Source organism: Podospora pseudoanserina, chromosome 6 (assembly GCF_035222485.1).
Source record: "Podospora pseudoanserina strain CBS 124.78 chromosome 6, whole genome shotgun sequence".
Classification (NCBI taxonomy): Eukaryota; Fungi; Ascomycota; class Sordariomycetes; order Sordariales; family Podosporaceae; genus Podospora; species Podospora pseudoanserina.
The window spans coordinates 3,563,816-3,584,090 of NC_085925.1; the positions used below are offsets into that span (position 1 = coordinate 3,563,816).

At 54.5% G+C, this 20,275-nt stretch overlaps 5 protein-coding genes across 5 annotated transcripts; 2 read left to right on the forward strand and 3 right to left on the reverse strand.

The window, feature by feature from the left end:
- The first annotated feature begins 1,665 nt into the window (after positions 1-1,665).
- QC764_609110 (uncharacterized protein) lies at positions 1,666-5,697 on the forward strand. Its single transcript, XM_062949388.1, has 4 exons — positions 1,666-3,228; positions 3,289-3,366; positions 3,422-4,218; positions 4,272-5,697. The coding sequence occupies exons 1-4, from the start codon at positions 2,559-2,561 to the stop codon at positions 5,514-5,516; spliced, it is 2,790 nt and encodes a 929-aa protein (XP_062798127.1). The 5' UTR covers positions 1,666-2,558; the 3' UTR covers positions 5,517-5,697.
- A 270-nt stretch (positions 5,698-5,967) lies between these two features.
- Positions 5,968-7,206, reverse strand: QC764_609120 (uncharacterized protein; the record flags this gene model as incomplete). The annotated part of the gene is made up of 1 exon (XM_062949389.1): positions 5,968-7,206. The coding sequence occupies one exon, from the start codon at positions 7,204-7,206 to the stop codon at positions 5,968-5,970; it is 1,239 nt and encodes a 412-aa protein (XP_062798128.1).
- A 1,497-nt stretch (positions 7,207-8,703) lies between these two features.
- DEF1 (RNAPII degradation factor) lies at positions 8,704-12,725 on the forward strand. The gene is given in 4 exon segments (XM_062949390.1): positions 8,704-9,388; positions 9,451-10,776; positions 10,840-12,611; positions 12,628-12,725. 3 exon segments carry the CDS (start codon positions 9,070-9,072, stop codon positions 12,138-12,140), a joined length of 2,946 nt encoding a protein of 981 aa, XP_062798129.1. The 5' UTR covers positions 8,704-9,069; the 3' UTR covers positions 12,141-12,611; positions 12,628-12,725.
- Positions 12,726-13,625: 900 nt separating this feature from the next.
- On the reverse strand, positions 13,626-15,739 carry PGI1 (glucose-6-phosphate isomerase). Its single transcript, XM_062949391.1, has 2 exons — positions 15,042-15,739; positions 13,626-14,963 (listed from the first exon to the last, which is right to left on the reverse strand). Exons 1-2 carry the CDS (start codon positions 15,557-15,559, stop codon positions 13,799-13,801), a joined length of 1,683 nt encoding a protein of 560 aa, XP_062798130.1. The 5' UTR covers positions 15,560-15,739; the 3' UTR covers positions 13,626-13,798.
- A 2,312-nt stretch (positions 15,740-18,051) lies between these two features.
- On the reverse strand, positions 18,052-18,835 carry YPK2 (Serine/threonine-protein kinase; the record flags this gene model as incomplete). Its single annotated transcript, XM_062949392.1, is given in 4 exon segments — positions 18,052-18,060; positions 18,068-18,477; positions 18,550-18,687; positions 18,814-18,835. Coding segments are annotated over 4 exon segments (579 nt in total).
- Between the last annotated feature and the right edge of the window lie 1,440 nt (positions 18,836-20,275).

A 20,275-nucleotide genomic window follows, 5' to 3' on the forward strand; every position in this document is an offset into this window, starting at 1 on the left:
ATGTGAGTGGCTCAACTTCCGTGGGTCCCATGCATCCGCCTATCTGGGAGCTCGTTATAAACCCAATGTTGCTTAGTTCCCTCATCGAGGCATAATTTGGGAAGCAAGACTATTGAAAAAGGCAATACAGGCTCAATTAACGGTGATGCTAAACCCTGAACTCTGGTGCATTTCTGTCTCCAGGATACAAAATAATGTTAAGCTTAACCATGACACAAGGAAAATGCCAAAACCAACAGCACCACCCGCAAGATTCAATTCACTTCAGCGCGCTTTAGTCGAAAACAGAACGAAAATCAACCATTCTAGTTCTCATATTGACACCATAGCCCGAAGTCGTTGGTGACACTTTCTCGCAGGAGCTCAACGTGGCTGGAGTGTGGAAGCTATATCTCTGTGTCTTGGGTAACGCCCTCAAACCAAAATAGGCATTGCACCTCTTGGGGTTGCCCGTCCTTCCACTTCCATAGTTGAACACCTCGGCTGCTGTCGGCGAAGAGCTGTCCTGCCCTTTTCATATCTCTGCAAAATGAAACCCACTGGCTGGTATCAGGTGGGGCATAAGGGGCTTGGGTTGTATAATCGTAGCCAGGTGCCCCTTCACGATAAAGACTAGGGTAAGTTGTCCTGTGATGATAAATGCTGTTGGTATGGCCCAAAAATCTCCCAAATCGTCGATCCTAGTAGCTCATGATGGCGTCTTTGACCAGAAGTTCGTAGCTTGGTAGTTCAATCTTCTTCAGGTCGTTGACCATCGTGTTTTCAAGGACGTCGTTCCAGGCCTGCTGCACTTGATTGATGTATTTGTCGAGATGGTAAGAACACGGGAGCGGAATGACAACCGTGTAACTTGAGCGGAACCGACATGAATGGAAGCCGCATGGCTGTGCAATAACCTCAAAGGAACAGGTTTCTGTTTCACAGTTGTGGACTGTGACTGGCTGAGCGGAGTGGCAAGAATCAGGGTCCTGGATTGTGCCTCTATAATCGAACCAATCTACCACGCACATGTTGAACTGATATCTGATAGACCAAAGGCGCGAGATGACGAGGTGGGTAGGTTTGATAGACTCAAAACTCTTCCTTTGTTGATCGTTGCAATGATAATGGGAAAGGATGTAGCTTCATGGAGATCCTCGAGGAGACTCAATTGGGCGCGAAAATACCCAAACGGCCCAGGCCTGAACTCACTACTCCCGGCTCACCGAGGAAAGGGCTACTTAGAGGCGGGGTGTGCCAGTAGTTCCTGCCTCAACCAATCAGTGGCTCCACATCGAAGCTTTCCAGGGTAAAAGAGCCCTCTATAACCGGCTCAGAGGGAAAGAATAGCTGGTGAACTTGCTCTGCACAACTTCGACCTGGCTCAGCTACTCGCCATTTTCCAGCTTCATGATGACAGGTTACACAGGCTGGTAGTTTGATACGTAGTACAATATAAATGTTTCAGAGAAGTCTGTGTCCCAAAGTCAGCTCTCATCATACTGGGCCGGATGTTCATGTTAAAGGTGGTTGAGATGGAATAGGGGTTCAGGGGCTGCACAGCCACACTCAAGCCACACATGGGACGAGCCACAAGCTGATGCAGAAATGGCCCCACCCTCTCCAATAACACACCCCTTCTGAATGGGAATTATTCTCTCTCCAATATTGCCATGAACCCTTGCGGCCTTGCTGCAGGCACAAGTTGACACCCGACCCCCTGAAATGTTTTAATTTACGCATTGCTGGTTCGGAGGATGGTGTTGAATGGCATGGCTGCCAAGGCAGAGAGCAGCATGAAAGTGGATGAGGTCATCGAGGCACGTTCACCAATACGACCGTGTGTTCCTGCCGGCAAGGGAACTGCCGGCAACCGGGCCAAGGCACGGCCACACTCGACATGTTGTTGCTAGGATCGAGATTTGGACCATGGAAAGCGGTTCTTGACGAATTCCCATTTGCTGCTGCCCGCGGCCGATGATGTCGTTGCCTCTGGAGCGTTGCTTTCCACTCCAACAGCTGTCAACCTGCTGGAGCCCCGTTGCACAAACCGCGTTTGCTGACCACCAAGCTTGACCTTGCACCGTGTCCTGGATCTTCACACCTCCAGGCCGTTTTGGACGCCTCCACGCCTCTAGTGTAGAGTGCCGAGAAACATGGGCAAAAGGAATGGAAAACAATGAAAGCGTAAGAGGGGTTGTTATTTTGCATTTCCTGATTCTTATTCGTATTTTTGGGCACATTAAAGTAAAGCCCACCCTCTCGTCTTCCCCATGCACCCTCCACAGACTCGAGTTGTGAGCCGCTATGCTTCCCTCTTGCTCACCATTTTCTCGCCCCATTATATCACTGGAAGAACACTTCCAGGAATAGCACACATTCGGCTTCCCGTGCTGTGACCTCATTGCTTGCGTGTGGCTGGTGGCCTTTCCTACCCTCCAAACCTGCTAGGTCAAAGTGGCAACACTGGCACCCTTCCTTATCGTTTTGGGCCAGAGGTCGGCGGCGATCGTCATCAGTGGCTTTGCAGCAGGACGCAGGAAGACGCAACACGACACTGCAGGACGGCTGCTGTCACCATGGCCGTCGGCCAACTACCGAAGAGCTCTTCGGACCCTGAAATATCCTCAACCCGCCCCGCCAGGCCCAAGTTCCACCACAGATGCACCAATGATCGAATTCGCGAAGGCTCAGGAACGCCGCCGTTATTCTTCTCCATGACCGGAAAGATTCGAAAAGATCGCAAGTCGGTGTTTAGGGAGGTTGGCTTGGACACGGAGGAGCCCAGCGGTCCCTATTTCAGCGAGCACGAGTTTGGAGAAATCACGGGACTCGCCTCACCAACAAGCACACATCGACCAGACACCGCGCAGGGAAATACGAGTGACGATGGGAAGGACGATACTGAACAGCGGCAACCACGAGACGAGCGAGACGAAGCCGAGTCACCAACATCACCATCACAGAAGCCGTGGTACTCGAGGTTGACGCCTGGTCGACGGCCGAGAGTGAGGACAGCATCAAGTGCGCCACCTCCCAGCGTTTCTAGCTTCACGCGACTTTCCACGATTGCACTGCTTATTGCTGTGGTAATTCCTGCGTTTAGTTATTACAAGGGTGCTGAGGAGGTTGCGCCGCTTGCTGGTGCCGACGCCGGCGTGATCTACTATCGAGATATCAAGCCCGGGCCGATACTCGAGACGAGGGCTGACAGCCCAACCAAAGCGTGCAAGCGATGGGCTCATCAGAGTGAGTTGACCGGCTGCCTACTTTGTGTCACAACTTGACAACACTGACTTTTGAAACAAGCCGCCCAGCTGAACGGGACTTTGTACATCTACGGCGGCCAGGCATCGAATACGCCCGACCAGACATATGACAATTGGAGTAAGCACCTGTCACTTATCGCACCTTTACCTGTTCCTTGCTTACCTCTCTGCAGATAACAACCTCCTCGTCCTCGACCTGACCCGCAGCTGGGACATCACCTCTCCCTCCCTCCGCGGCCTCCCCCAGCCCTCCGGTCCCCCCGCAGTATCCCTAGGCTACCTCTGGAACGACTACAACAACCTCTACCTCTACGGCGGGCAATTCTCAGACAAACCGGTCGCAGACGTCCCTCCGCTTTCCATCTGGCGCTACTCAATCAAGTCCCAGTCCTGGGACGAGTTCAAAAACCCAAAGACAACCGCGGGGAATTATTCCACCGACGCTGACATCCCCCTTGAGCGCGCCGCCGAAGGAGCTGGTATCTCTGTGCCTGAGTTGGGGTTGAGTTGGTATTTTGGTGGACATCTAGACAGCCACACCACACCTGGATGGTCGATACATGTGCCGAGGCTGTACCTGAAGAGTTTGTTGGAGTTTACCCACCCGGGATATGTGAATGACGGGTTGAGGATTGATGGGGCGGGGAGTGAGGGTGCGTTTAGGAATATTACCGAGGGAGGGTTGCAGGTGCAGGATGCCTTCTCGGAACGGGGAGATGCGGCGCTGGTGTTTGTGCCAGGCTGGGGAGAGAGGGGGATATTGATTGGTTTGGCGGGAGGGAGAGTGGGAGGGGACCTGATTGATGATTTGAGGACGCTGGATGTTTTTGACATCGAGACGTCGGAGTGGTATCATCAGGAGACGACTGGGGAGGCGCCGAGGGTGAGGGTGAATCTTTGTGCGGTCGTGGCGAGCGCGCCGGATGCGAGTAGCTTTCAGATCTATGTGTATGGTGGTCAAGATCTTGAGGTGAGGCTTCCCTTTTTCTGCAACCCGAAGAGGCAAACACTGACATCTTGCAGGAAACACAAACCCAGTACAACGACATGTACATCCTCTCCATCCCCGCCTTCACCTGGATCAAAGCCCCCTCGTTCTCCTCCTCCTCCACCGCGCCCAAAGCCCGCGCCGGCCACACCTGCAACCTCCGCGACGGCCAAATCATTGTTCTGGGAGGCTACACCGGCGCCTCCACCCCATGCGAATCCCCTGGCATCTGGGTCTTCAACGCCTCCTCCCTCACCTGGTCTTCCCGCTTCAACTCCCTCGATCACCCCCCGGACATCTCCCCCGAGAACTCCGTTTTAGGCGCCTCCTACGGGTACACCGTCCCCGACCCCGTAGCAGAAGTAATCGGCGGCTCCCCCTCCGGCGGCGCAACAGTCTCCCAACCCCTAGTCGGTAAACCCACCGCCGGCCCCTTCGCCACCGGCAAACCCCCCATCTGGACACTCCCAGGTAGCACAGCAACCGTAACCGCCTGGGGCCCCGACGCAACCTCCACCGTCCCCCCCGGCTCCGACCCCCAATCTCCCGACAGCAACAACAGCAACAATAACAATGCCGAATCCCGAAAAGGAGGCCTCATCGCAGCAGGCGTCATCGCCGCCCTGGCCGGGCTAGCAGCCCTCTACCTAGGCTACTGCGCCTGGCTGTACCGCCGCCAGGTAAAAGCCTACCGCTCCCACCTCGCCGTCGCAAACCGCTACTCCGGTCCGGCAGGGGCCTCAACCGGCACCTTTTCCGGCCTGGCGGCCTTCTTCGGCGGCGGGAGAAAAGGAAGCAAAAAGTCCAACAAGAGCGGCAGCAACCACGGAACGGTCGTCACGGAAAAAGAGCGGTACTACCCCTCCAATCGGATGTCTACCTCCACGACGGACTCACTTTTTGCGACTTCGTCCGGCGCAGGGGGGGTGGAGCCAAGAACAATGTTTGACGACGACGACGGCGCCCACCACGATCTTGGGGTGCCACAGCGGCCGGGGCAGTGGTGGAGAGATCAGGAGGGTGGTCAAGGGAGTAGCCAGACTGCGGTCAATACTACTGCTTCTGGACCTTCGGGGGCGTCACCTGGTGATCATATTCCGGACGAGGAGGTTGGGATGGGCAAAAAAGTTGAACGAAGGGGGAGTACGAGCGGGGAAAGCGCCAGTTCGACGGAGCGGTTGCTCGAGGGGCAGGAGCCGAGCTTTTTCAGCGTGGTGATGAAGCCGAGGAGGGCGTTGAGGGTGGTGAATGGGTTGGAGGGCGAGGTTACGAGCGCTTGAGTTGGGTAAAAATGACTGGGTTTCTGTCGTTACTACTTTCTTGTTGGCGAAGTTTGGATACCCCCTTTTTTTCTGGATCGGATGGGAAGCGGTCATTTATGTACACGGGAAGAGAAATGATGATGACGAGGCAACGAGAAATATATACGACTAGACTCTTCTTGATGTGAATGTAGAGCCTTCAAAGACACTGGACTTTTCAGATGCTGTGTTGTTACCAAAATGTGTGTACATTAAACCGATATATATTTCCGTGCGCCGCTTTGTCCCATATTCTGTGGCCGTATGCCTCGTTTCGGCAAGGGCAGTTGTGGTCCTAGTTAAACTCCTATGCACAGATCCCATGTTTCCCTTATTATGCATGTCCATCCGGACTTGTGCGCATTTTCAGCGCTGGTATAATTCGTCATCAACAGCTCAAATCACTCCTCTCACCATCCCACCGAGCCCTTTAAACCGCCGGCTTCAGTTCCCCACTGCCACCGCCAACAATCTCTTGGATCCTATTCTGGATACCACTGATGCAGTCCAAGATAGTATTTGCTTCCCTGACCCGGTCAGCACTCATGAGATGGTTGGCAGCATCGATGCCCAAAGCCATAACCCTTTGTACATAAGGTGGCATCTTTGGCGCAGCTGCTGGATCCCACTGCGACAGTAACCGCTTGACAAAAGAGTCGTCGTCGCGGAAGTACTGCAGCGCCAGCTCTGCGGACGGATCTGTTGGGTGGTACAAGTCAAGATGAGCCCTCTCGTGCAAGCGACGTTCCAGCTCGATGCTCATGGCCACGAAGGGCTCAAAGAGACTGACGGGTGCCTTGGCATGCTTCCATGAAGCAACGGTGCTGTTCCATGCTACCAAACTCCAAGCATCACCCAGTTGGTTCAATGGGAGCTCGTTCTTCTTGAGCATAGACTCTACCTTGATGACGGAAGAATAGGCGTCTCGGAGTCCTTCGGTACAGGTGTGAGCAGCAATAAAGTGCTTGATAAGAAGGTCGGAGCATATCCTCGAGTGCATGGTGTTGACAGATGATGCTTGCTTCATCACTCTCTCCAGCCAGATCCACACCATGTCGTCAAGACCCTCGGCAATCATGAAGCGTAGCAACAGGACGCTGAACTTTTGGTTGCTGAGCCAGGAATAAGTGTTGTGTTGTCCGGAAGCCTTGAGCCATTGGAGGACGAGAAGACCGGCGCCGGTGCCTTGTAATGGTACATAGAGTGGTGATTGGCTTAATGTGTTCTTCTCGGCTGTCTTGAAGATTTTGAGGAGGAATCCGTGGGCTCGTGGAATTGTCATGAGGCCCTTTGCCACAGCTTGTTGAAAGACCTCCTTGTCATGGTCGTATGGCGAGCCTATCCCCGATGTTCGACGTGGTGATGACGCTTGGTTGAGCAAAGGGTTGTTGAGGATGGAGTGCAGATGAACATCGGTAGGTCGGTGGGGAACGTCGGGCTTCTCAGCTGAGGAAGCAGAAGCGGAAGTCAGGGTTGTTGATGCTTTCGGGCTGGATAGGGGGTTAGGTGAAGGGCCATGCTGCCTGTCCAACTCGCTGCGAAAGGAGGTTTTGAGGGCATCGAGGAGGCGCTGGGAATCGCGTTTGCTGAGGGGCAGCGGTTGATGGATTGGGGGCACCAAGCTAGATATTGTCTTGGAGACGGCCTGCCACCCCTTTGCTTTGGACATTTTGTGGCTGGTTGACTGTCGGGAAGGGTGATTGTATCTAGGTGATCACGGGTGACGAGCTCAAGCTTGGACTCCTTGGTGTTGACTTGCTTGACGTGAGCTGATGACGGTTCAACCCCACACCAGCCAGCTGAGGTCCAGATTTCATGACCAATCAGAAAAGAGACAATGTTCCCACTCTGTGCGCAGTAATGCCAAGGCGATTCTATCTTATCAGTTCCGGCATCCCCTCTGTCACGTGCCACTTTCCTGACTCTAAAGCTCTTAAGCAAACATCTGTCAAGAGGTGAAACTCGACCGACGAGTCGTACTCTTCTTCCTGGCTGGTGTGAAGGTTGAGCCTCTCCGCAGCTTTAAGGCTGGTGCCCGTTACATGCGACCGGCCACCGGTCCCCATAGTAGCTTTTCTTAACCAAGACAAGCGACAAGACCATTCACAGCCGGAAGCAGCCGTGTTTCGTGGAGTTCAGTAGGGACGACGCTAATTGCCCAGATCATCCTCCTGCAAACAGTGGCTGGTGCCCCTCCACCAAACGCCGGTTTCGGGCATCAACGGTGTGGCAGAATATGGAGAAATTCCATAGCATTTTGGCATTTCCACCGCGACAGCACAATCAGGAAGATAAACATTGATTTGTATTCTGTATCATCGACATCAGGGTTACCTATGTATGTGATGTGCAACCAACAGCTTGACGCTATGCCGTGTTGGGGATCGTACCTGGCCAGAGCCCTGACGTCGTCTGGTTCCAGGGTCCTTGACTGGAGAGGGCGGGCATCCCGTCCATTCTGGGGAGGCTGCAGCTGAATTGCTGCATTTTCCTGCATACCACAGCCCTTCTTGCCCTCCCAGCCCTCTCTGTCGGGGTTGCTTTTTGCCCCTTTTCCTTTGTTTGACAAGCCGGTTGGTTACCTTTTGCCCCAGACTTGGGGTCTCTCCTGATCAGACTAAGTCGGGTGATCAGGTGCCTCTCCAAAGAGGCAAAACCCATCTCCCACTCAGCTCTGAATCATTGTGGTGAGCAAAGCGGTGGGGTCCCCCAGTTGTCTCCAGTTGTCTCCAGTTGCAGCAAAGGGCACCAATCCCAAGGAATTCCTCGTGACGGATGCGTTGTTGTGTCTATGCCTAGACTTGGGTTGGTTAAGAGAGGTACCTGACCAGGTACCTTACCTTGGGAAAGGTATGGCGGGGGAGGGGATGCCCTGTGCAAAGTCCAGAGGGATACGTACATGGAAAGGAGCTGTAAACAGGATCCGGGAAAAGGAATCAAATCTAGAGGGAAGGAAAAATGAGAAATGTATCTTGGACCATCCATATCTACAAAGTGAAACAATGACTTCGAGGCTGCCCTGGCGTGTTTGATGCCCTGAAGTTGGGGGCTGCTTGGTTGCATTGGGACGCGGTGAATGGTGGGTTTTTAGGTGCTGGCTGCTGGCTGCTGGCTGCTGGCTGCTGGCTGGCTCTGTTGCTGGGTGTGGGTGGTCACTGCTTTCGCAGGTGCACTTTGTGAGCGGACCAATTCTGAATCGACAAAATCTGGCCCAGGGTGTGTGTGTCTGTCTTTGCCTCGCTTCCCTTCGACAATCCGCACTTGGCTCTCCTGCCACTTCCTACCGACAACATCGGCTCGATCTCATCTTCCCGGATCGCATCTCGATTCGATTCGACTCTCCCCCAACCCCCGACCGCTTTTTGACCAACGACCTGACTATCGTCGACTCGACCCCCCATTTTGCCCCGACGTCTTGTCCCTCGCACAGTCAAAACCACTCTTTCTCAGTGATTTGAACCGGGCTGCCGCTGGTGACGCGACCCGTCGCCAAATCTCTTCCAACCACCACACCACATTCACACTCTCAGCAATGTCTGAGGTACAGAGCAGGCCATCTGCCCCGCGCGGCAGGGGCTCCGCCCGCGGCGGTCGCGGCGGCTTCTCAACTCGGGGAGGAGGTCGCACCGCTGCCCGTTCTGCTGGTACTAATGGCACCACGCAACACGACACAGAATCTTCTTCGCCAGCCCTGGAGGACGAGGGCGAGATTAGCGAACTCCGCAAGCTCTACGGCCAGCACATTGTCAACATCAAGAACATCGTGTCCGACTGGACCGATGCTGATATCCTCTACGCTCTCCGCGAGACGGACGGCGACCCGGATGAGGCTGCCTTCAAGATTCTGGACGGTAAGCTGACAATGGTTCTGCTGATGCCTTTCCCCTTGCTAACGCTGTTCTGATTTCGCTAGGCACTTTCTCCAAGTGGAACGAGGTCTCGAAGCCCGTGAAGACCAAGGCTAAGAATGACACATTCACCACAACGACTGCCGATTCTGGCGCTGCCGGCGGCCTACGGAACGCAAGAGGTGGCCGTGTCGAAGGTGGCCGTGGTCGTGGCAGAGCGACCGAGCGCGGCGGTCGTGGAGGCGGTCGCGGAAAATCGATCCAAGCTTCCACCAACGGTCCCCGTGTCAAGGAGAACCAGCCTCTCTCTGTCCCAACTGAGGAATCTAACGAATGGGATACCTCTGCCCCGACTGCCGAATCTAATGAATGGACCGAGTCCACCCCCGCCGAATCTGCTCCTGCTCCCGCCGCCGTTGAACCTACCCCTGCCGCTGCCCCCGCAAAGCCCTCTACCGATGCCCCAAAGACATGGGCCAGCATGTTGAGACAGTCGACCACTCCTAAGCCTGCCCCTAAGCCCAAGGAAGTACCTGCTCCCCCTCCCGCCGAACCTACCCCCATCATTGAGCCACTTCCCCCCGCTCCCGCCGAGCCCGAGGTCGTACCCGAGCCCGAGATTGCTGCGCCAGTCGAAGAGAAGGAAGAGCCAGTTCCCGAACCTGTCCAGGAGGAGCAGCCCGCTGTTGTTGTTCCTGTCATTGAGCCAGTCATTCCTGTTGTTCCCGTCGTACCCGCTGTTGCCATTCCCGAAGTTGCCTTGTCACCTTCCAAGGACGCGCTTACGGATGAGAACCTCGACAAGGTCCCTGGCACAACCGAGCCCCCAGCGACCGAGACCGCAAGAAGTGAAGCTGCCGACTCTTGGGATCCCAGAGCCGCTGGCAGCGCTACAGCAACTCCCTTGTCTGCTTCCCAGCAACAGCACCAAGCCGAGCGCACTCCCAGCAGTGGCTTCGCCGCGACTGCGACCAAGGCGACAACTCGCACCCCAGCTTTCCCCCGTCGTGTTCTGGATCAGCTCGAGGCCGTTCGCATGCCCGGCAACCGTGCCGAGGTCGAACGTACTACTGTCCAGTTTGGTGCTTTCAGCCTGAATGGTGGCATTGAGGACGACATTGATGGCGATCGTGAAGAGCCCGAGACCCGTCCCCAGCCCCCCCAGGATTCTCCTGTTGCCCAACCCAGAGCTTCGCTTCCCCCTGTTCAAGCCCCCGCGGCTCCAGAGAGCTTCCCTACCCCTACCCAGAAGCCTGTTTCCCAGGTTCCAACAGGTCCTGCTGGTATGGCTTCTCAGACTTCCCCTGCTGTCTTGTCTTGGTTACTTGCTGACACAAATCTAGCCGCTGCTCCTGCCGCGGTCCCTGCCATCACCCCAGTTGCCGCCCCAGGTATGCCCATCTCACTTGCATCGCAGACGAGGAACATGTTTCTAACCGACATAAACAACACAGCTCCCCAGCCGGCTGCGCAACACAACCAGCAGCAGTATGGTCGCTTTGGCCAGCAGACTGCCGCTCAAGAGCACAGCTCCTTCCCTCCCTCGAAGCCTTTCGACTCGTTCGGTCAGCAGCAGCCCGCCGCTGCCTCCACTCAATCGCAGTTCGAGGGCGGCTTCCAAGGGCAGACGCAGCCTGCTGCCCCAACCCAAAACCAGCAGCAAGCGTTTAGCTCTGCTCCCAATGATTATCCTTCTTACTACACATCTGGCGACCAAAGAGGTTTCTATGGTGGCTATAACTACAACCAACAGCAGGGCTCTCAGGACGGCCCCTCTTCGCAAGCCCAGCGTTTCGGTGGATATGGCACCACCCAGACTGATAACATCAGCCAGTACCCCCAGAGCGGTGCCCAACACGGCCAATCCCGCTTCGGTTCTGGCTCCGCTCCCTCTGCGGAAACACCAACCACTACGGCTCCTGCTACGTCGGCGTCGTCGGCTCTTCCCCAGGCCGGCCAGACTAGCCAGACTCAACATGGTCAGCAGCCTCAGCCCGATCAATATCCCTACCACCCTTACTCCAACAGCCCTTACTATGGTGGGTACATGGGCGGATATGGACAGTACGGTCAGGGTGGCTATGCTCCCTACGGCAAGGGCAATGTGGGATATCAGCCCAACCAATACGGTGTTGCGTCGCAGGGACCTTATGGCTACTCCAACCCTAGCGCTGGCTTTGGCCAGTCTGCTCTTCACCGGGAGACCGGTGGCGCTGCTGCGGGCGCTGGAGCTGGTCTTGGCGATTACGGTCGTGCGGGATCTCAGTCGGCTCAGCAGCAATCCGGATTTGGTGGCATGCATGATGCCTTCAGCCGCGGTGCTTCTGGCTACCAGTCCCAGGCTGCGTCGTTCAACGCTCCCGGCACTCAGCCCGGCGCTGTCCCCTCTGCTGTCGACGACATTAAGTCCTTCGGAGATGCCAAGGGCGCTGCCGGACCCAGCCCCTCTCTCGGCGTCGCTGCCCGACCCGGCTCCGCGGCGAACAACGGCCCATCTCAGTCTGGGCTTCCTCCCCCGCAATCTGCCCAGCAGACCAACCTGGGCGGTATGGGTCAATACGGCTATCCCGGTCACATGCAGCAGGGCCATGCTGGCCTCCACGGCAGCCACACGGCCGCTGGTGGCTACGGCATGAGCGCGACTGGCGGACAGAGCCAACAGAGCTCGTACGGCTATGGTAACCAGGGCTTCGGCGGCGGTTACTACGGCGGAAACTCTCAGCCCCGTGGTTGGGGTAACAACTACCACCACTAAATTGGAGGGTAGAGGGAGAAGCGTTATCTGAGTTAGCAGAGGATGAGATGATGACCCTTTTTTCATGGTGTCCCATGTGTTATTACTGTCTTTGTTGCTGTCGTCGGGGCGTTTGAGATATTCAACGGGAACCGGGTGGGGGGGTTGGCAACGCAAAAAAAAGAGGGAATATTGATGTTTTTATGCCGGGGCTCCCAGGGGGGAGGGGGTTAAACTGCGGAAATATTCATGGCCTTTTGTGTTTTTTTTTTCTCTGCATTCTTTCCGCTGAAGGGAAAGAGGGGGGGAGCACTCGAAGCAAAAAGCACACATCCACATTTTTCTCTAAAAAAAAGTTTCGTAGGCGAAATTGACGATGAGTTTGCCTTTTTATGTATCTCATGTCGAGGGCCTTGCGGTATTCTTTTTTTTTCTTTGCCAATGTTTTCTTACCTCTGATTATCGTTGTTGTTGTTGTTTGTTGTTGTTGTTGTTGTTATTGTTGTTGGTGTGTTGTGGTAGTGGTGGTGGTATGGGATTTTCTCTCTTACTCTTCTCTTCATATGACATGAGATGAAATGACAAGAAAACCAAAGGGCATGAGACTGGGCGGGCGGGCAGGTAATGAGTGCATTTGGGCGCTTTTGCTTTTTGGGGGTGGGTGGTGGTGGGTGGAAAGGGGGGTCATCAAAAATTGATTATTGTTGCCATGCTTGCTGTTTGTTTGTGCGTGTGTACTGCTGATGCTTTGTGTGTGCTTGACGGACGGCCTCGAGTTTGGCATTTTTTGATGTTTGTCCTGGGACTGTGAATGTTGTCTGTTTCCCTGACAGGTATAACAGATAGGTAGGAAGGGAACAAAAGGCCACAAGTCCTGACGACTACCTCTTTGATGCTTTTGAGCAACGCTTTTTTTCTCACGCCGGACTAGGTGCCCACCGAGGCCTTTTCACATGGATGTGCACAGCAACACGGTTGTATCTCAACGGTCACACTCGTCAGACAACGTCAACCAACAAGAAAATCCTCTCAACTCTACCTAAGGTACCTTTTTTTCCTTTTTTTCCCTTTCTGGCCAGTTAGTACATGTGATGTCATGAATCCACGGTTCAAAGCCACGTTCCCAGCAGACAGGATAGGACACCCCTTTGTCAGTTTGGTGGCACCAGCCACAGGAAAATTCTCATAAAGGCCGAATGTTCTTGCTAGTGTTACATGTTACATGTCATAAGACGAAGATGACGTATCCCTCGCAACGCCATATTCAGAGCAAAGAAAATAGGATAGACACTCGCGCCAAATGAAAAGAGGCCATCAAGTCCATGTATGTGTACCCCGGATCTCGTTAGAACCCGATCAGGGACAGCCTTGTCCCCCTCGCCTCATAAGGCTAGCTAAGGCCGGCCATCCGTCTCAGCCTCGCCACGATATCCCTCCCCCATCCTATCCCGCGCCTGTCCCTGACAGTCACATCAAAACACGGAACAACCCAGAATTTATTTTATGATCTGCATCATCATAATCATGTCATTTATCCCTACCAAAACAAGACTACCTTCTGGTTGTTGCATCTATAGTCAATCCCAGGCCCAATCGCCGACCATCCATCCACCCAATACCAAAAGTCTTCCCTCCCAATCAACCCCATTTTACAACCTCCCCTTCACCCTCTCCTCAAGTCAAAACCCACCATAAGCCTTAAAAGCCCCCAACAGCCCCCCAGTGCTGGAATCATGCCCTGACCCAGCCCCTTCCTCATCAATCTCCTTCAAAATCTTCTTCGCCAACACCTTACCCAGCTCCACACCCCACTGGTCAAAAGAGTTGATATCCCACACGGCACCCTCAGTAAAAGTGAGGTGCTCGTAGTAAACAATCAAGGCACCCAACTCAGCAGGGCCAATGGCACCACCAACAAGGATGCTCGTGGTAGGGCGGTTACCCATAAACACCTTGTGAGGCACCAGCTCCTCGGGTACATTGCCCTCGGCTCTGACCTCCTCAGCCGTCTTGCCCACCATGAGAGCCTCAGCCTGGGCGAGGTAGTTGGACGCGAGCATCTTTTGGTGCAGGTTGTCCGACACGGGGTTGTGAGACTTGGCCGCGAGGATGAAGTCCGAGGGGATAAGCTTAGTACCCTGGTGGACGAGCTGGAAGAAGGAGTGCTGGGCGTTGGTGCAGGGCTCGCCAAAGAGGATAGGGCCGGTGGTGTACTTGGCCGGGGAGCCGTCAGAGGTGATGGTCTTGCCGTTGGACTCCATCGAGAGCTGCTGGAGGTAGGCGGGGAAGCGGTGGAGGTACTGATCAAAGGGGGCGACGAGGTGGGTTTGGGCGCCGTAGAAGTTGGAGTACCACACGCTCAGGAGACCACCAATGGCCGGGATGTTCTCCCTGAGGGGAGCCTGCTGGAAGTGCTGGTCCATGGCATGGGCACCAGCCAGGAACTTGTGGAAGTTGTCGAAGCCGACGTAGAGGGCAACACTGAGACCAATGGCGCTCCAGACAGAGTAGCGGCCACCGACCCAGCTCTCGAAGCCGAACATGTTGGCGGCATCAATACCGAACTTGGTCACCTCGGACTCGTTGGTGGAGAGAGCAACGAAGTGCTTGGCGATATCACCCTTGCCGCCGGTCTTCTCAAGGAACCATGACTTGGCCGTGTTGGCATTTGTTGTGGTCTCGGCGGTTGTGAAGGTCTTGGAAGCGATGAGGAAGAGGGTCGTTTCGGGGTCGGAGTTGGCAAGAGCCTCGGCGATGTGGGTGCCGTCGATGTTGGACACAAAGTGAAGGGTCATGTCCTTGGCGCCATAGTGCTTGAGCGCCTCAGTAACCATCACCGGGCCGCTGTCATCCAGCGTTAGTCAAGTTCGGGGCTGGGAACCCCTGACCTTGTAGACCGGATGAAAAAGGGGTCATTCTTACAGATCGGAACCGCCAATACCAACATTGATGATGGTTGTGAGCTTCTTGCCGGTGTAACCCTTCCACTCGCCGCTGCGGACTTGCTCGGAGAAGACGCGCATGTGCTCGAGAACATCGTTGACACCACCCTTGGTGTTCATGACGTCGACACCATCCACCTTCATGGTCTGGTTGCTGACGTTGCGCAGGGCAGCGTGGTAGACGGCACGGCCCTCGGTGAAGTTGATCTTCTCGCCAGCGAACATGGCATCGCGCTTCTTCTCGACGCCAGCCTCCTCGGCGAGCTTCACAAGCTTGTCAAGGGTCTCCTCTGTGATGAGGTTCTTGCTGAAGTCGAAGATGATGTCGGTGCCATTGCTTCCGCTCGAGATGTCGGCGGGGAGGGTGATTTTGCGGGTGAACTTGTCGAATCTCTTGGGATCGTTCTTGAAGGCGTCCTTGAGGACGATGTTCTTCCCAACACTTTCGTGGTGGGAGTGGAGGTCAGACCAGGCCGAGAGGGAGGAAGCGGGCGCCATCTTGGTACAAATTATAGGAGGACGGGGGTTATTCGGTATTCGTGGGTAGTTGTTACAGGAAAGAGAATGGCGAACAGGAACGAAACTATGTAGTAGTCAAGTATTAATGGGCAAGCTTCGAGGATAGGTAGTGGGAAGTGTCAAGCTCTTGGGCCAGGCACAGGCGCATCAAGGTGGGGTGATTATATGTAAGTTCCGAGAGACGAGCTTGATGTGCCCCGCATGTAGACGGGAAACCCAGAGCTTGGCTGGCAGTGAGTCCGGCACAGCAGAAAGAAGGTGACACGGTTGGTTTCAGGTACCCGATATATATAAACAAAAAGAGGCGCTTACCAGAAGCTTGGGGTATCTGCAGAATTGCACAGCAAACACAAAGTGGGAGAGAAACAAGAACGGGTGGTAGAGAGGTGAGGGAATAAGAAGGTTACTATCTATCACGACGGACGAAGCTTTGTTGCTCAGTCAGAACGATCAAGACCAAGACGACGCGGGGCACGGTGCACGTCACCACCCCACTCCGCAGAATGTCCGCCTCGAAACCCATCGGTCGCTCGAGGAATCCACCGTCCATTTTACCCAATTCGCTGGCCCCGGGTGCTGAATAAGAGCCTCACGGGCTAAATAGAAGCTGTGACATCCGTTCCCTGTCATTCCGCTACATACGCATGAAGAGCCTAACATTGTTTGCTTATTGGTTTGTGGGTTTCTGCTATCCTCGACTCGACTCGACTCGACCGGCCCCTTTTCAGCCAGCAAAAAAAAAAAAAAAAAAAAAAAAAAAGAACAAAAATAAAGATATAAAAAAAACAAAGACAAGAACAAGTGCCATAATAAGCCTTCATGGTCATGCCCAACTCCAAAATGTAGTGACAAAAAACACAAGACACAACAACGCCTTTCCGAAGCACAGCTCCGCGGGCCTCTGCTGCCCCCCCACACACACCAGACGCACCACATCACCTCTGCGCACCAATCATCCCCCTTGGAGCCTATCCCAAACCCACGTGGTATTGGGCTGAGACAGTCAATTTCTCTGTATATCCCTATCCCCTCATCCCTATCAGCCGCTCTCCATCTGAAAATGAGCCGTTTTTTCCCCTCTAGTCATTTATCGGTCCTGGATGCTGCCGACAAAAGATGGATCCCTAACACTGCCACCAGCGTCGCCGAGACCGGCAATAGGACGGTTGTAACTGAAGCCAGTGAACTGGTTCTGCATTGTCTGGGAGAGAACAGGTCCCTCGACGTACGAATCTTGTGGCGGCTCCGAGGTGAATTCGGGGTCAAAGTTTGCCGTGTCCAGAGCATCAACCTACATGTGGTTAGTAATAGACAAGTACATCATGGGACAGAAGCAAAACTTACCACGCTGGGCTTGAATGTGGGCTCATACTTGCGCTGAAGCAGCTTGCGCCAATCTATGGCATGGAAAAAGGGGTGAGCCTTGATCTCTGCAGAGCCATTCGCACCAAGACGCTGTTGGGGATCGCGGTTGAGGAGCTTAGTGAGCAGGTCCTTGGCGGCTGGCGGTACAACCTCCTGGCTGGGGAAGTGCAGAGGCTCGCTGAGGATCTTGCGGTACATCTCGTTGGTGTTCTCATCGTAGAAGGGAGGCAGACCCGTCAACATCTCGTACAAGAGAACACCGAGTGTCCACCAGTCGACTGTCTTGTTGTAGCCGTTACCCATCAACAATTCAGGCGCCAGATACTCGGGGGTGCCGCAGAACGTGTTGGTACGGTCTTCATCCTTCATGTCAAGCTTGCACAGGCCGAAGTCGCACAAGGCAATGTGACCTTGATAGTCGAGAAGAATATTCTCGGGCTTCAGGTCACGGTAAATGACGTTGAACCCGTGCAGACACTCGAGAGCACACAAAAGCTCGGCGGTGTAGAATCGACTGCGGTTAACGTCGAATCGCTGCTCCTTTTGCAAGTGGTGGAAAAGCTCGCCGCCGTTGACAAAGGCCAAGACGAAGTAGAGCTTCTCGGGGCTCTGGAAGGTGAACTTGAGCGGAACGATAAAGGGATTGTTGATCTGGGCGAGCACCGATCTCTCGGCGAGAGTATGCGCCACTTCAGACCGAGAGATAATGTGGGCTTTCCGGATGGTCTTGAGGGCGTAAATCCGGTTTGTGTCCTTCTTCTTTACCTGCATGACCTTGCCGAAGCTGCCCTTGCCCACCACCTTGAGGAGCTCAAAGTCTTCAATCTTGAGCTTTCCAGCTCTGTTCTCCACGTACTCGACGCCAATCTTGATCTTGCCGGTGCCATATTGCACGTCCACCCACTCCACACCAGTCTGTCCGAGCGTCTTTTCCCGGTTGGCGTGTTCGGCCGCGGCCTTTTCCCGGTCCTTCTTACTGGCCTTGGGATCCTCAACGTATGGTTGCTTCTCCTCGAATCTGGGGTTAATACGGGCCACACCGAGGAAAATATCCTGGCTGCGGCCGGATCCCGGTGGCGCATTGGGATTGCGGATATAAAGATGAATCACCAACTCTGTTACTCTGGAAACATCGAACTTGTATTGGGTGTTGGAGCCGGCCCAGAGAGGGTTCTCGGGTGTTCCTTCGACCGAGTTGACAAACACTTGCAACTTGTCGAAATCGATCAGGGCATAGGGCATGTACTTGGACGAGATACGACCGTGGTTAGTGGGGATGCCGGAGAAACCGCCCGAGGTCTGGGGCCTGCCCATGAAACCCGAGGTCCTCGAGGAAGACGAGGGGCGGATCGAACTCGACATGTTGAGAGCATTTCCGGTCGACAGCGAGTTGCCGCCATGTGCTGGGTTGTTGAAGGAAGCGCGGTGCTGTTCGGGGAGGGAGAACCCTTGACCTTCGTGAAGGGTAACGACAAGAATACCGGGCTTGGGAGGGGCAACGACGGGAGCTTGCGTAAGGGCTTCCGAGGCCGCTAGACAAAAGGTCAGGTTAGGTTGGGCTCTGTTCGCGAAAGGGCCAGGGAATAGTCATAGAAGAAACGCACCGATGGTGTTCTCATTTGTGGGTGTGACAGCACCAGAAATGTCCCCTTGGCTCTTGCTGTCTTTGTCTGTGATGGTGGAGGTTGAAGGTGACCTCGAGAAGGTGCTCGTGAGGGGTCCCAGATGGGTTTCCTTCAGCTCTAAGGGGTGACTTGTGTTAGCTGATCAAGAACAGAGACGAAGATGCGACGCAGAAGTGGCCCATCGTGGCCGAAGCCAGGCGTGGAACTGAGTGGTCGCGGGAGTTGCGGTGGTGCTTGACATACTCTTGGTGAGTTTCCACGACATTTTGCAATCTGGTGAGGCCGTCGGCCTGTAGACGGGATATGGTAGAGAGGGTGTTGCTGCGACCGCAGGCGGGCGTCGGTCTGTCGAAAAGGGCTGCAGCTAAGGTAGGAGACTGAGGTTCTAGGTACGGGATAGGTACGGAAAGATACTGTCGACAAGCTTGCTTGCTCGATTCTTTTGTTGGGTGGGTTTGTGGTTTGTGGTTTGTGGTTTGGGTTGGATGCGGTGCGGTGCGGTGCGGCAAAGGTAAATCGTGAGGAGAGCACCTTCTCTCCTTGCCGTCAGTGTTAGGGATTGTTAGGGATGAGGATGGGGTGTCCAGTGCGCACGGCGCTGGTTCGAAACCAAGCAGTGTGGGTCGAGGGGCTAATTGTGCGCTGAGCGCTATTCCCCCATTCCCCACTGTTGACCACCCACTACACTTCCAGTTGATGCGTTGTAAGAGCTTTGTCGGAGACCGTGGACCCAATGGCGCTCTTGTTTTTTTTTTGTTTTTTTTTTTTTTTTTTTTACGGATTCTCTTCACTGCATATGCCCAATGCGACGGTGCCAATTGTTCTGGAAATTTAGAGACTTTCTTTTGCTCAACTCAGAGAGGATTTGACAGCAGGACCACCTCACCTACTGTGGATAGAGACGAGCTGATGGCACCCCCATGCCGGATTGAGGTGGCAGTCCAGCCATGAATGACAGCCCCGCACTTCCAGGTTGTCGTTACGCAGCTGAACCTTGAATCTAGGATTCGGCTTGCAGAGGAAAACACCACGGCAACATTTATGTACCGTGTAGAGTACCAGAGAAGCCATCTCCTGGTGACGACGTACTGCGCGATAAGCCAGCCATGCTGCTCCCTTGCGTCCTCACCTCACACCACAGAGTGCACGAGAACGACGAGCCCCTCATTGTTTGTTCCACCCGAAACGGTGCGGGAGCGAGGGGCGGCTCTCCGGCTCCGTAATGCACGGAGTAGCCGTAGACTACGGAGTCGATCAGCCGCTCGCCATTGGCAACACAGCCTCGACGATGGCAAATTCCAGCCCCTTTTTTCTGAGGGGTTGCCGAAGGAGATTCAAGACAGAGAAGCAACCCCGTCACGTGGCGCTAACCGAAAATCGTCAATCTCCAGTGCCCCGGCAACCTGGTCACCGTTCATCAAAAGGTTTCACCGATCAACAAGAATGAAACCCCGAAATATCTCATCAAATACCAACACCATGGTATTTGAACTGATGAAGAAATAGTAACAGCACCATCGACACCTGATCTTGCATATCCGTACATACAACAACACTGCGTCACTGGCCCCTATTCCCGCATGCCAAGGATTCCCCCCTTTATGTCCGCCCTAAGTGCGCTGAAGTCTGATGCGTCTCGGGCAGCATATCCTTCATCTGCGACATCATAAATTTGGCCGCCTTGTTCGTATCCAGATGTTACACA

What these genes read in the sequence shown, in the direction of transcription:
- QC764_609110 (XM_062949388.1), top strand. Translation starts at nt 2,559, where the DNA reads ATGGCCGTCGGCCAACTACCGAAGAGCTCTTCGGACCCTGAAATATCC. An exon ending in CAAGCGATGGGCTCATCAGA is followed by an intron (nt 3,229 to 3,288) that starts GTGAGTTGACCG and finishes TTTTGAAACAAG; the next exon opens with CCGCCCAGCTGAACGGGACT. An exon ending in ATGGTGGTCAAGATCTTGAG is followed by an intron (nt 4,219 to 4,271) that starts GTGAGGCTTCCC and finishes GACATCTTGCAG; the next exon opens with GAAACACAAACCCAGTACAA.
- DEF1 (XM_062949390.1), top strand. Translation starts at nt 9,070, where the DNA reads ATGTCTGAGGTACAGAGCAGGCCATCTGCCCCGCGCGGCAGGGGCTCC. An exon ending in TGCCTTCAAGATTCTGGACG is followed by an intron (nt 9,389 to 9,450) that starts GTAAGCTGACAA and finishes TGATTTCGCTAG; the next exon opens with GCACTTTCTCCAAGTGGAAC. An exon ending in CACCCCAGTTGCCGCCCCAG is followed by an intron (nt 10,777 to 10,839) that starts GTATGCCCATCT and finishes TAAACAACACAG; the next exon opens with CTCCCCAGCCGGCTGCGCAA.
- PGI1 (XM_062949391.1), bottom strand. Translation starts at nt 15,559, where the DNA reads ATGGCGCCCGCTTCCTCCCTCTCGGCCTGGTCTGACCTCCACTCCCAC. An exon ending in GGTATTGGCGGTTCCGATCT is followed by an intron (nt 14,964 to 15,041) that starts GTAAGAATGACC and finishes GCTGGATGACAG; the next exon opens with CGGCCCGGTGATGGTTACTG.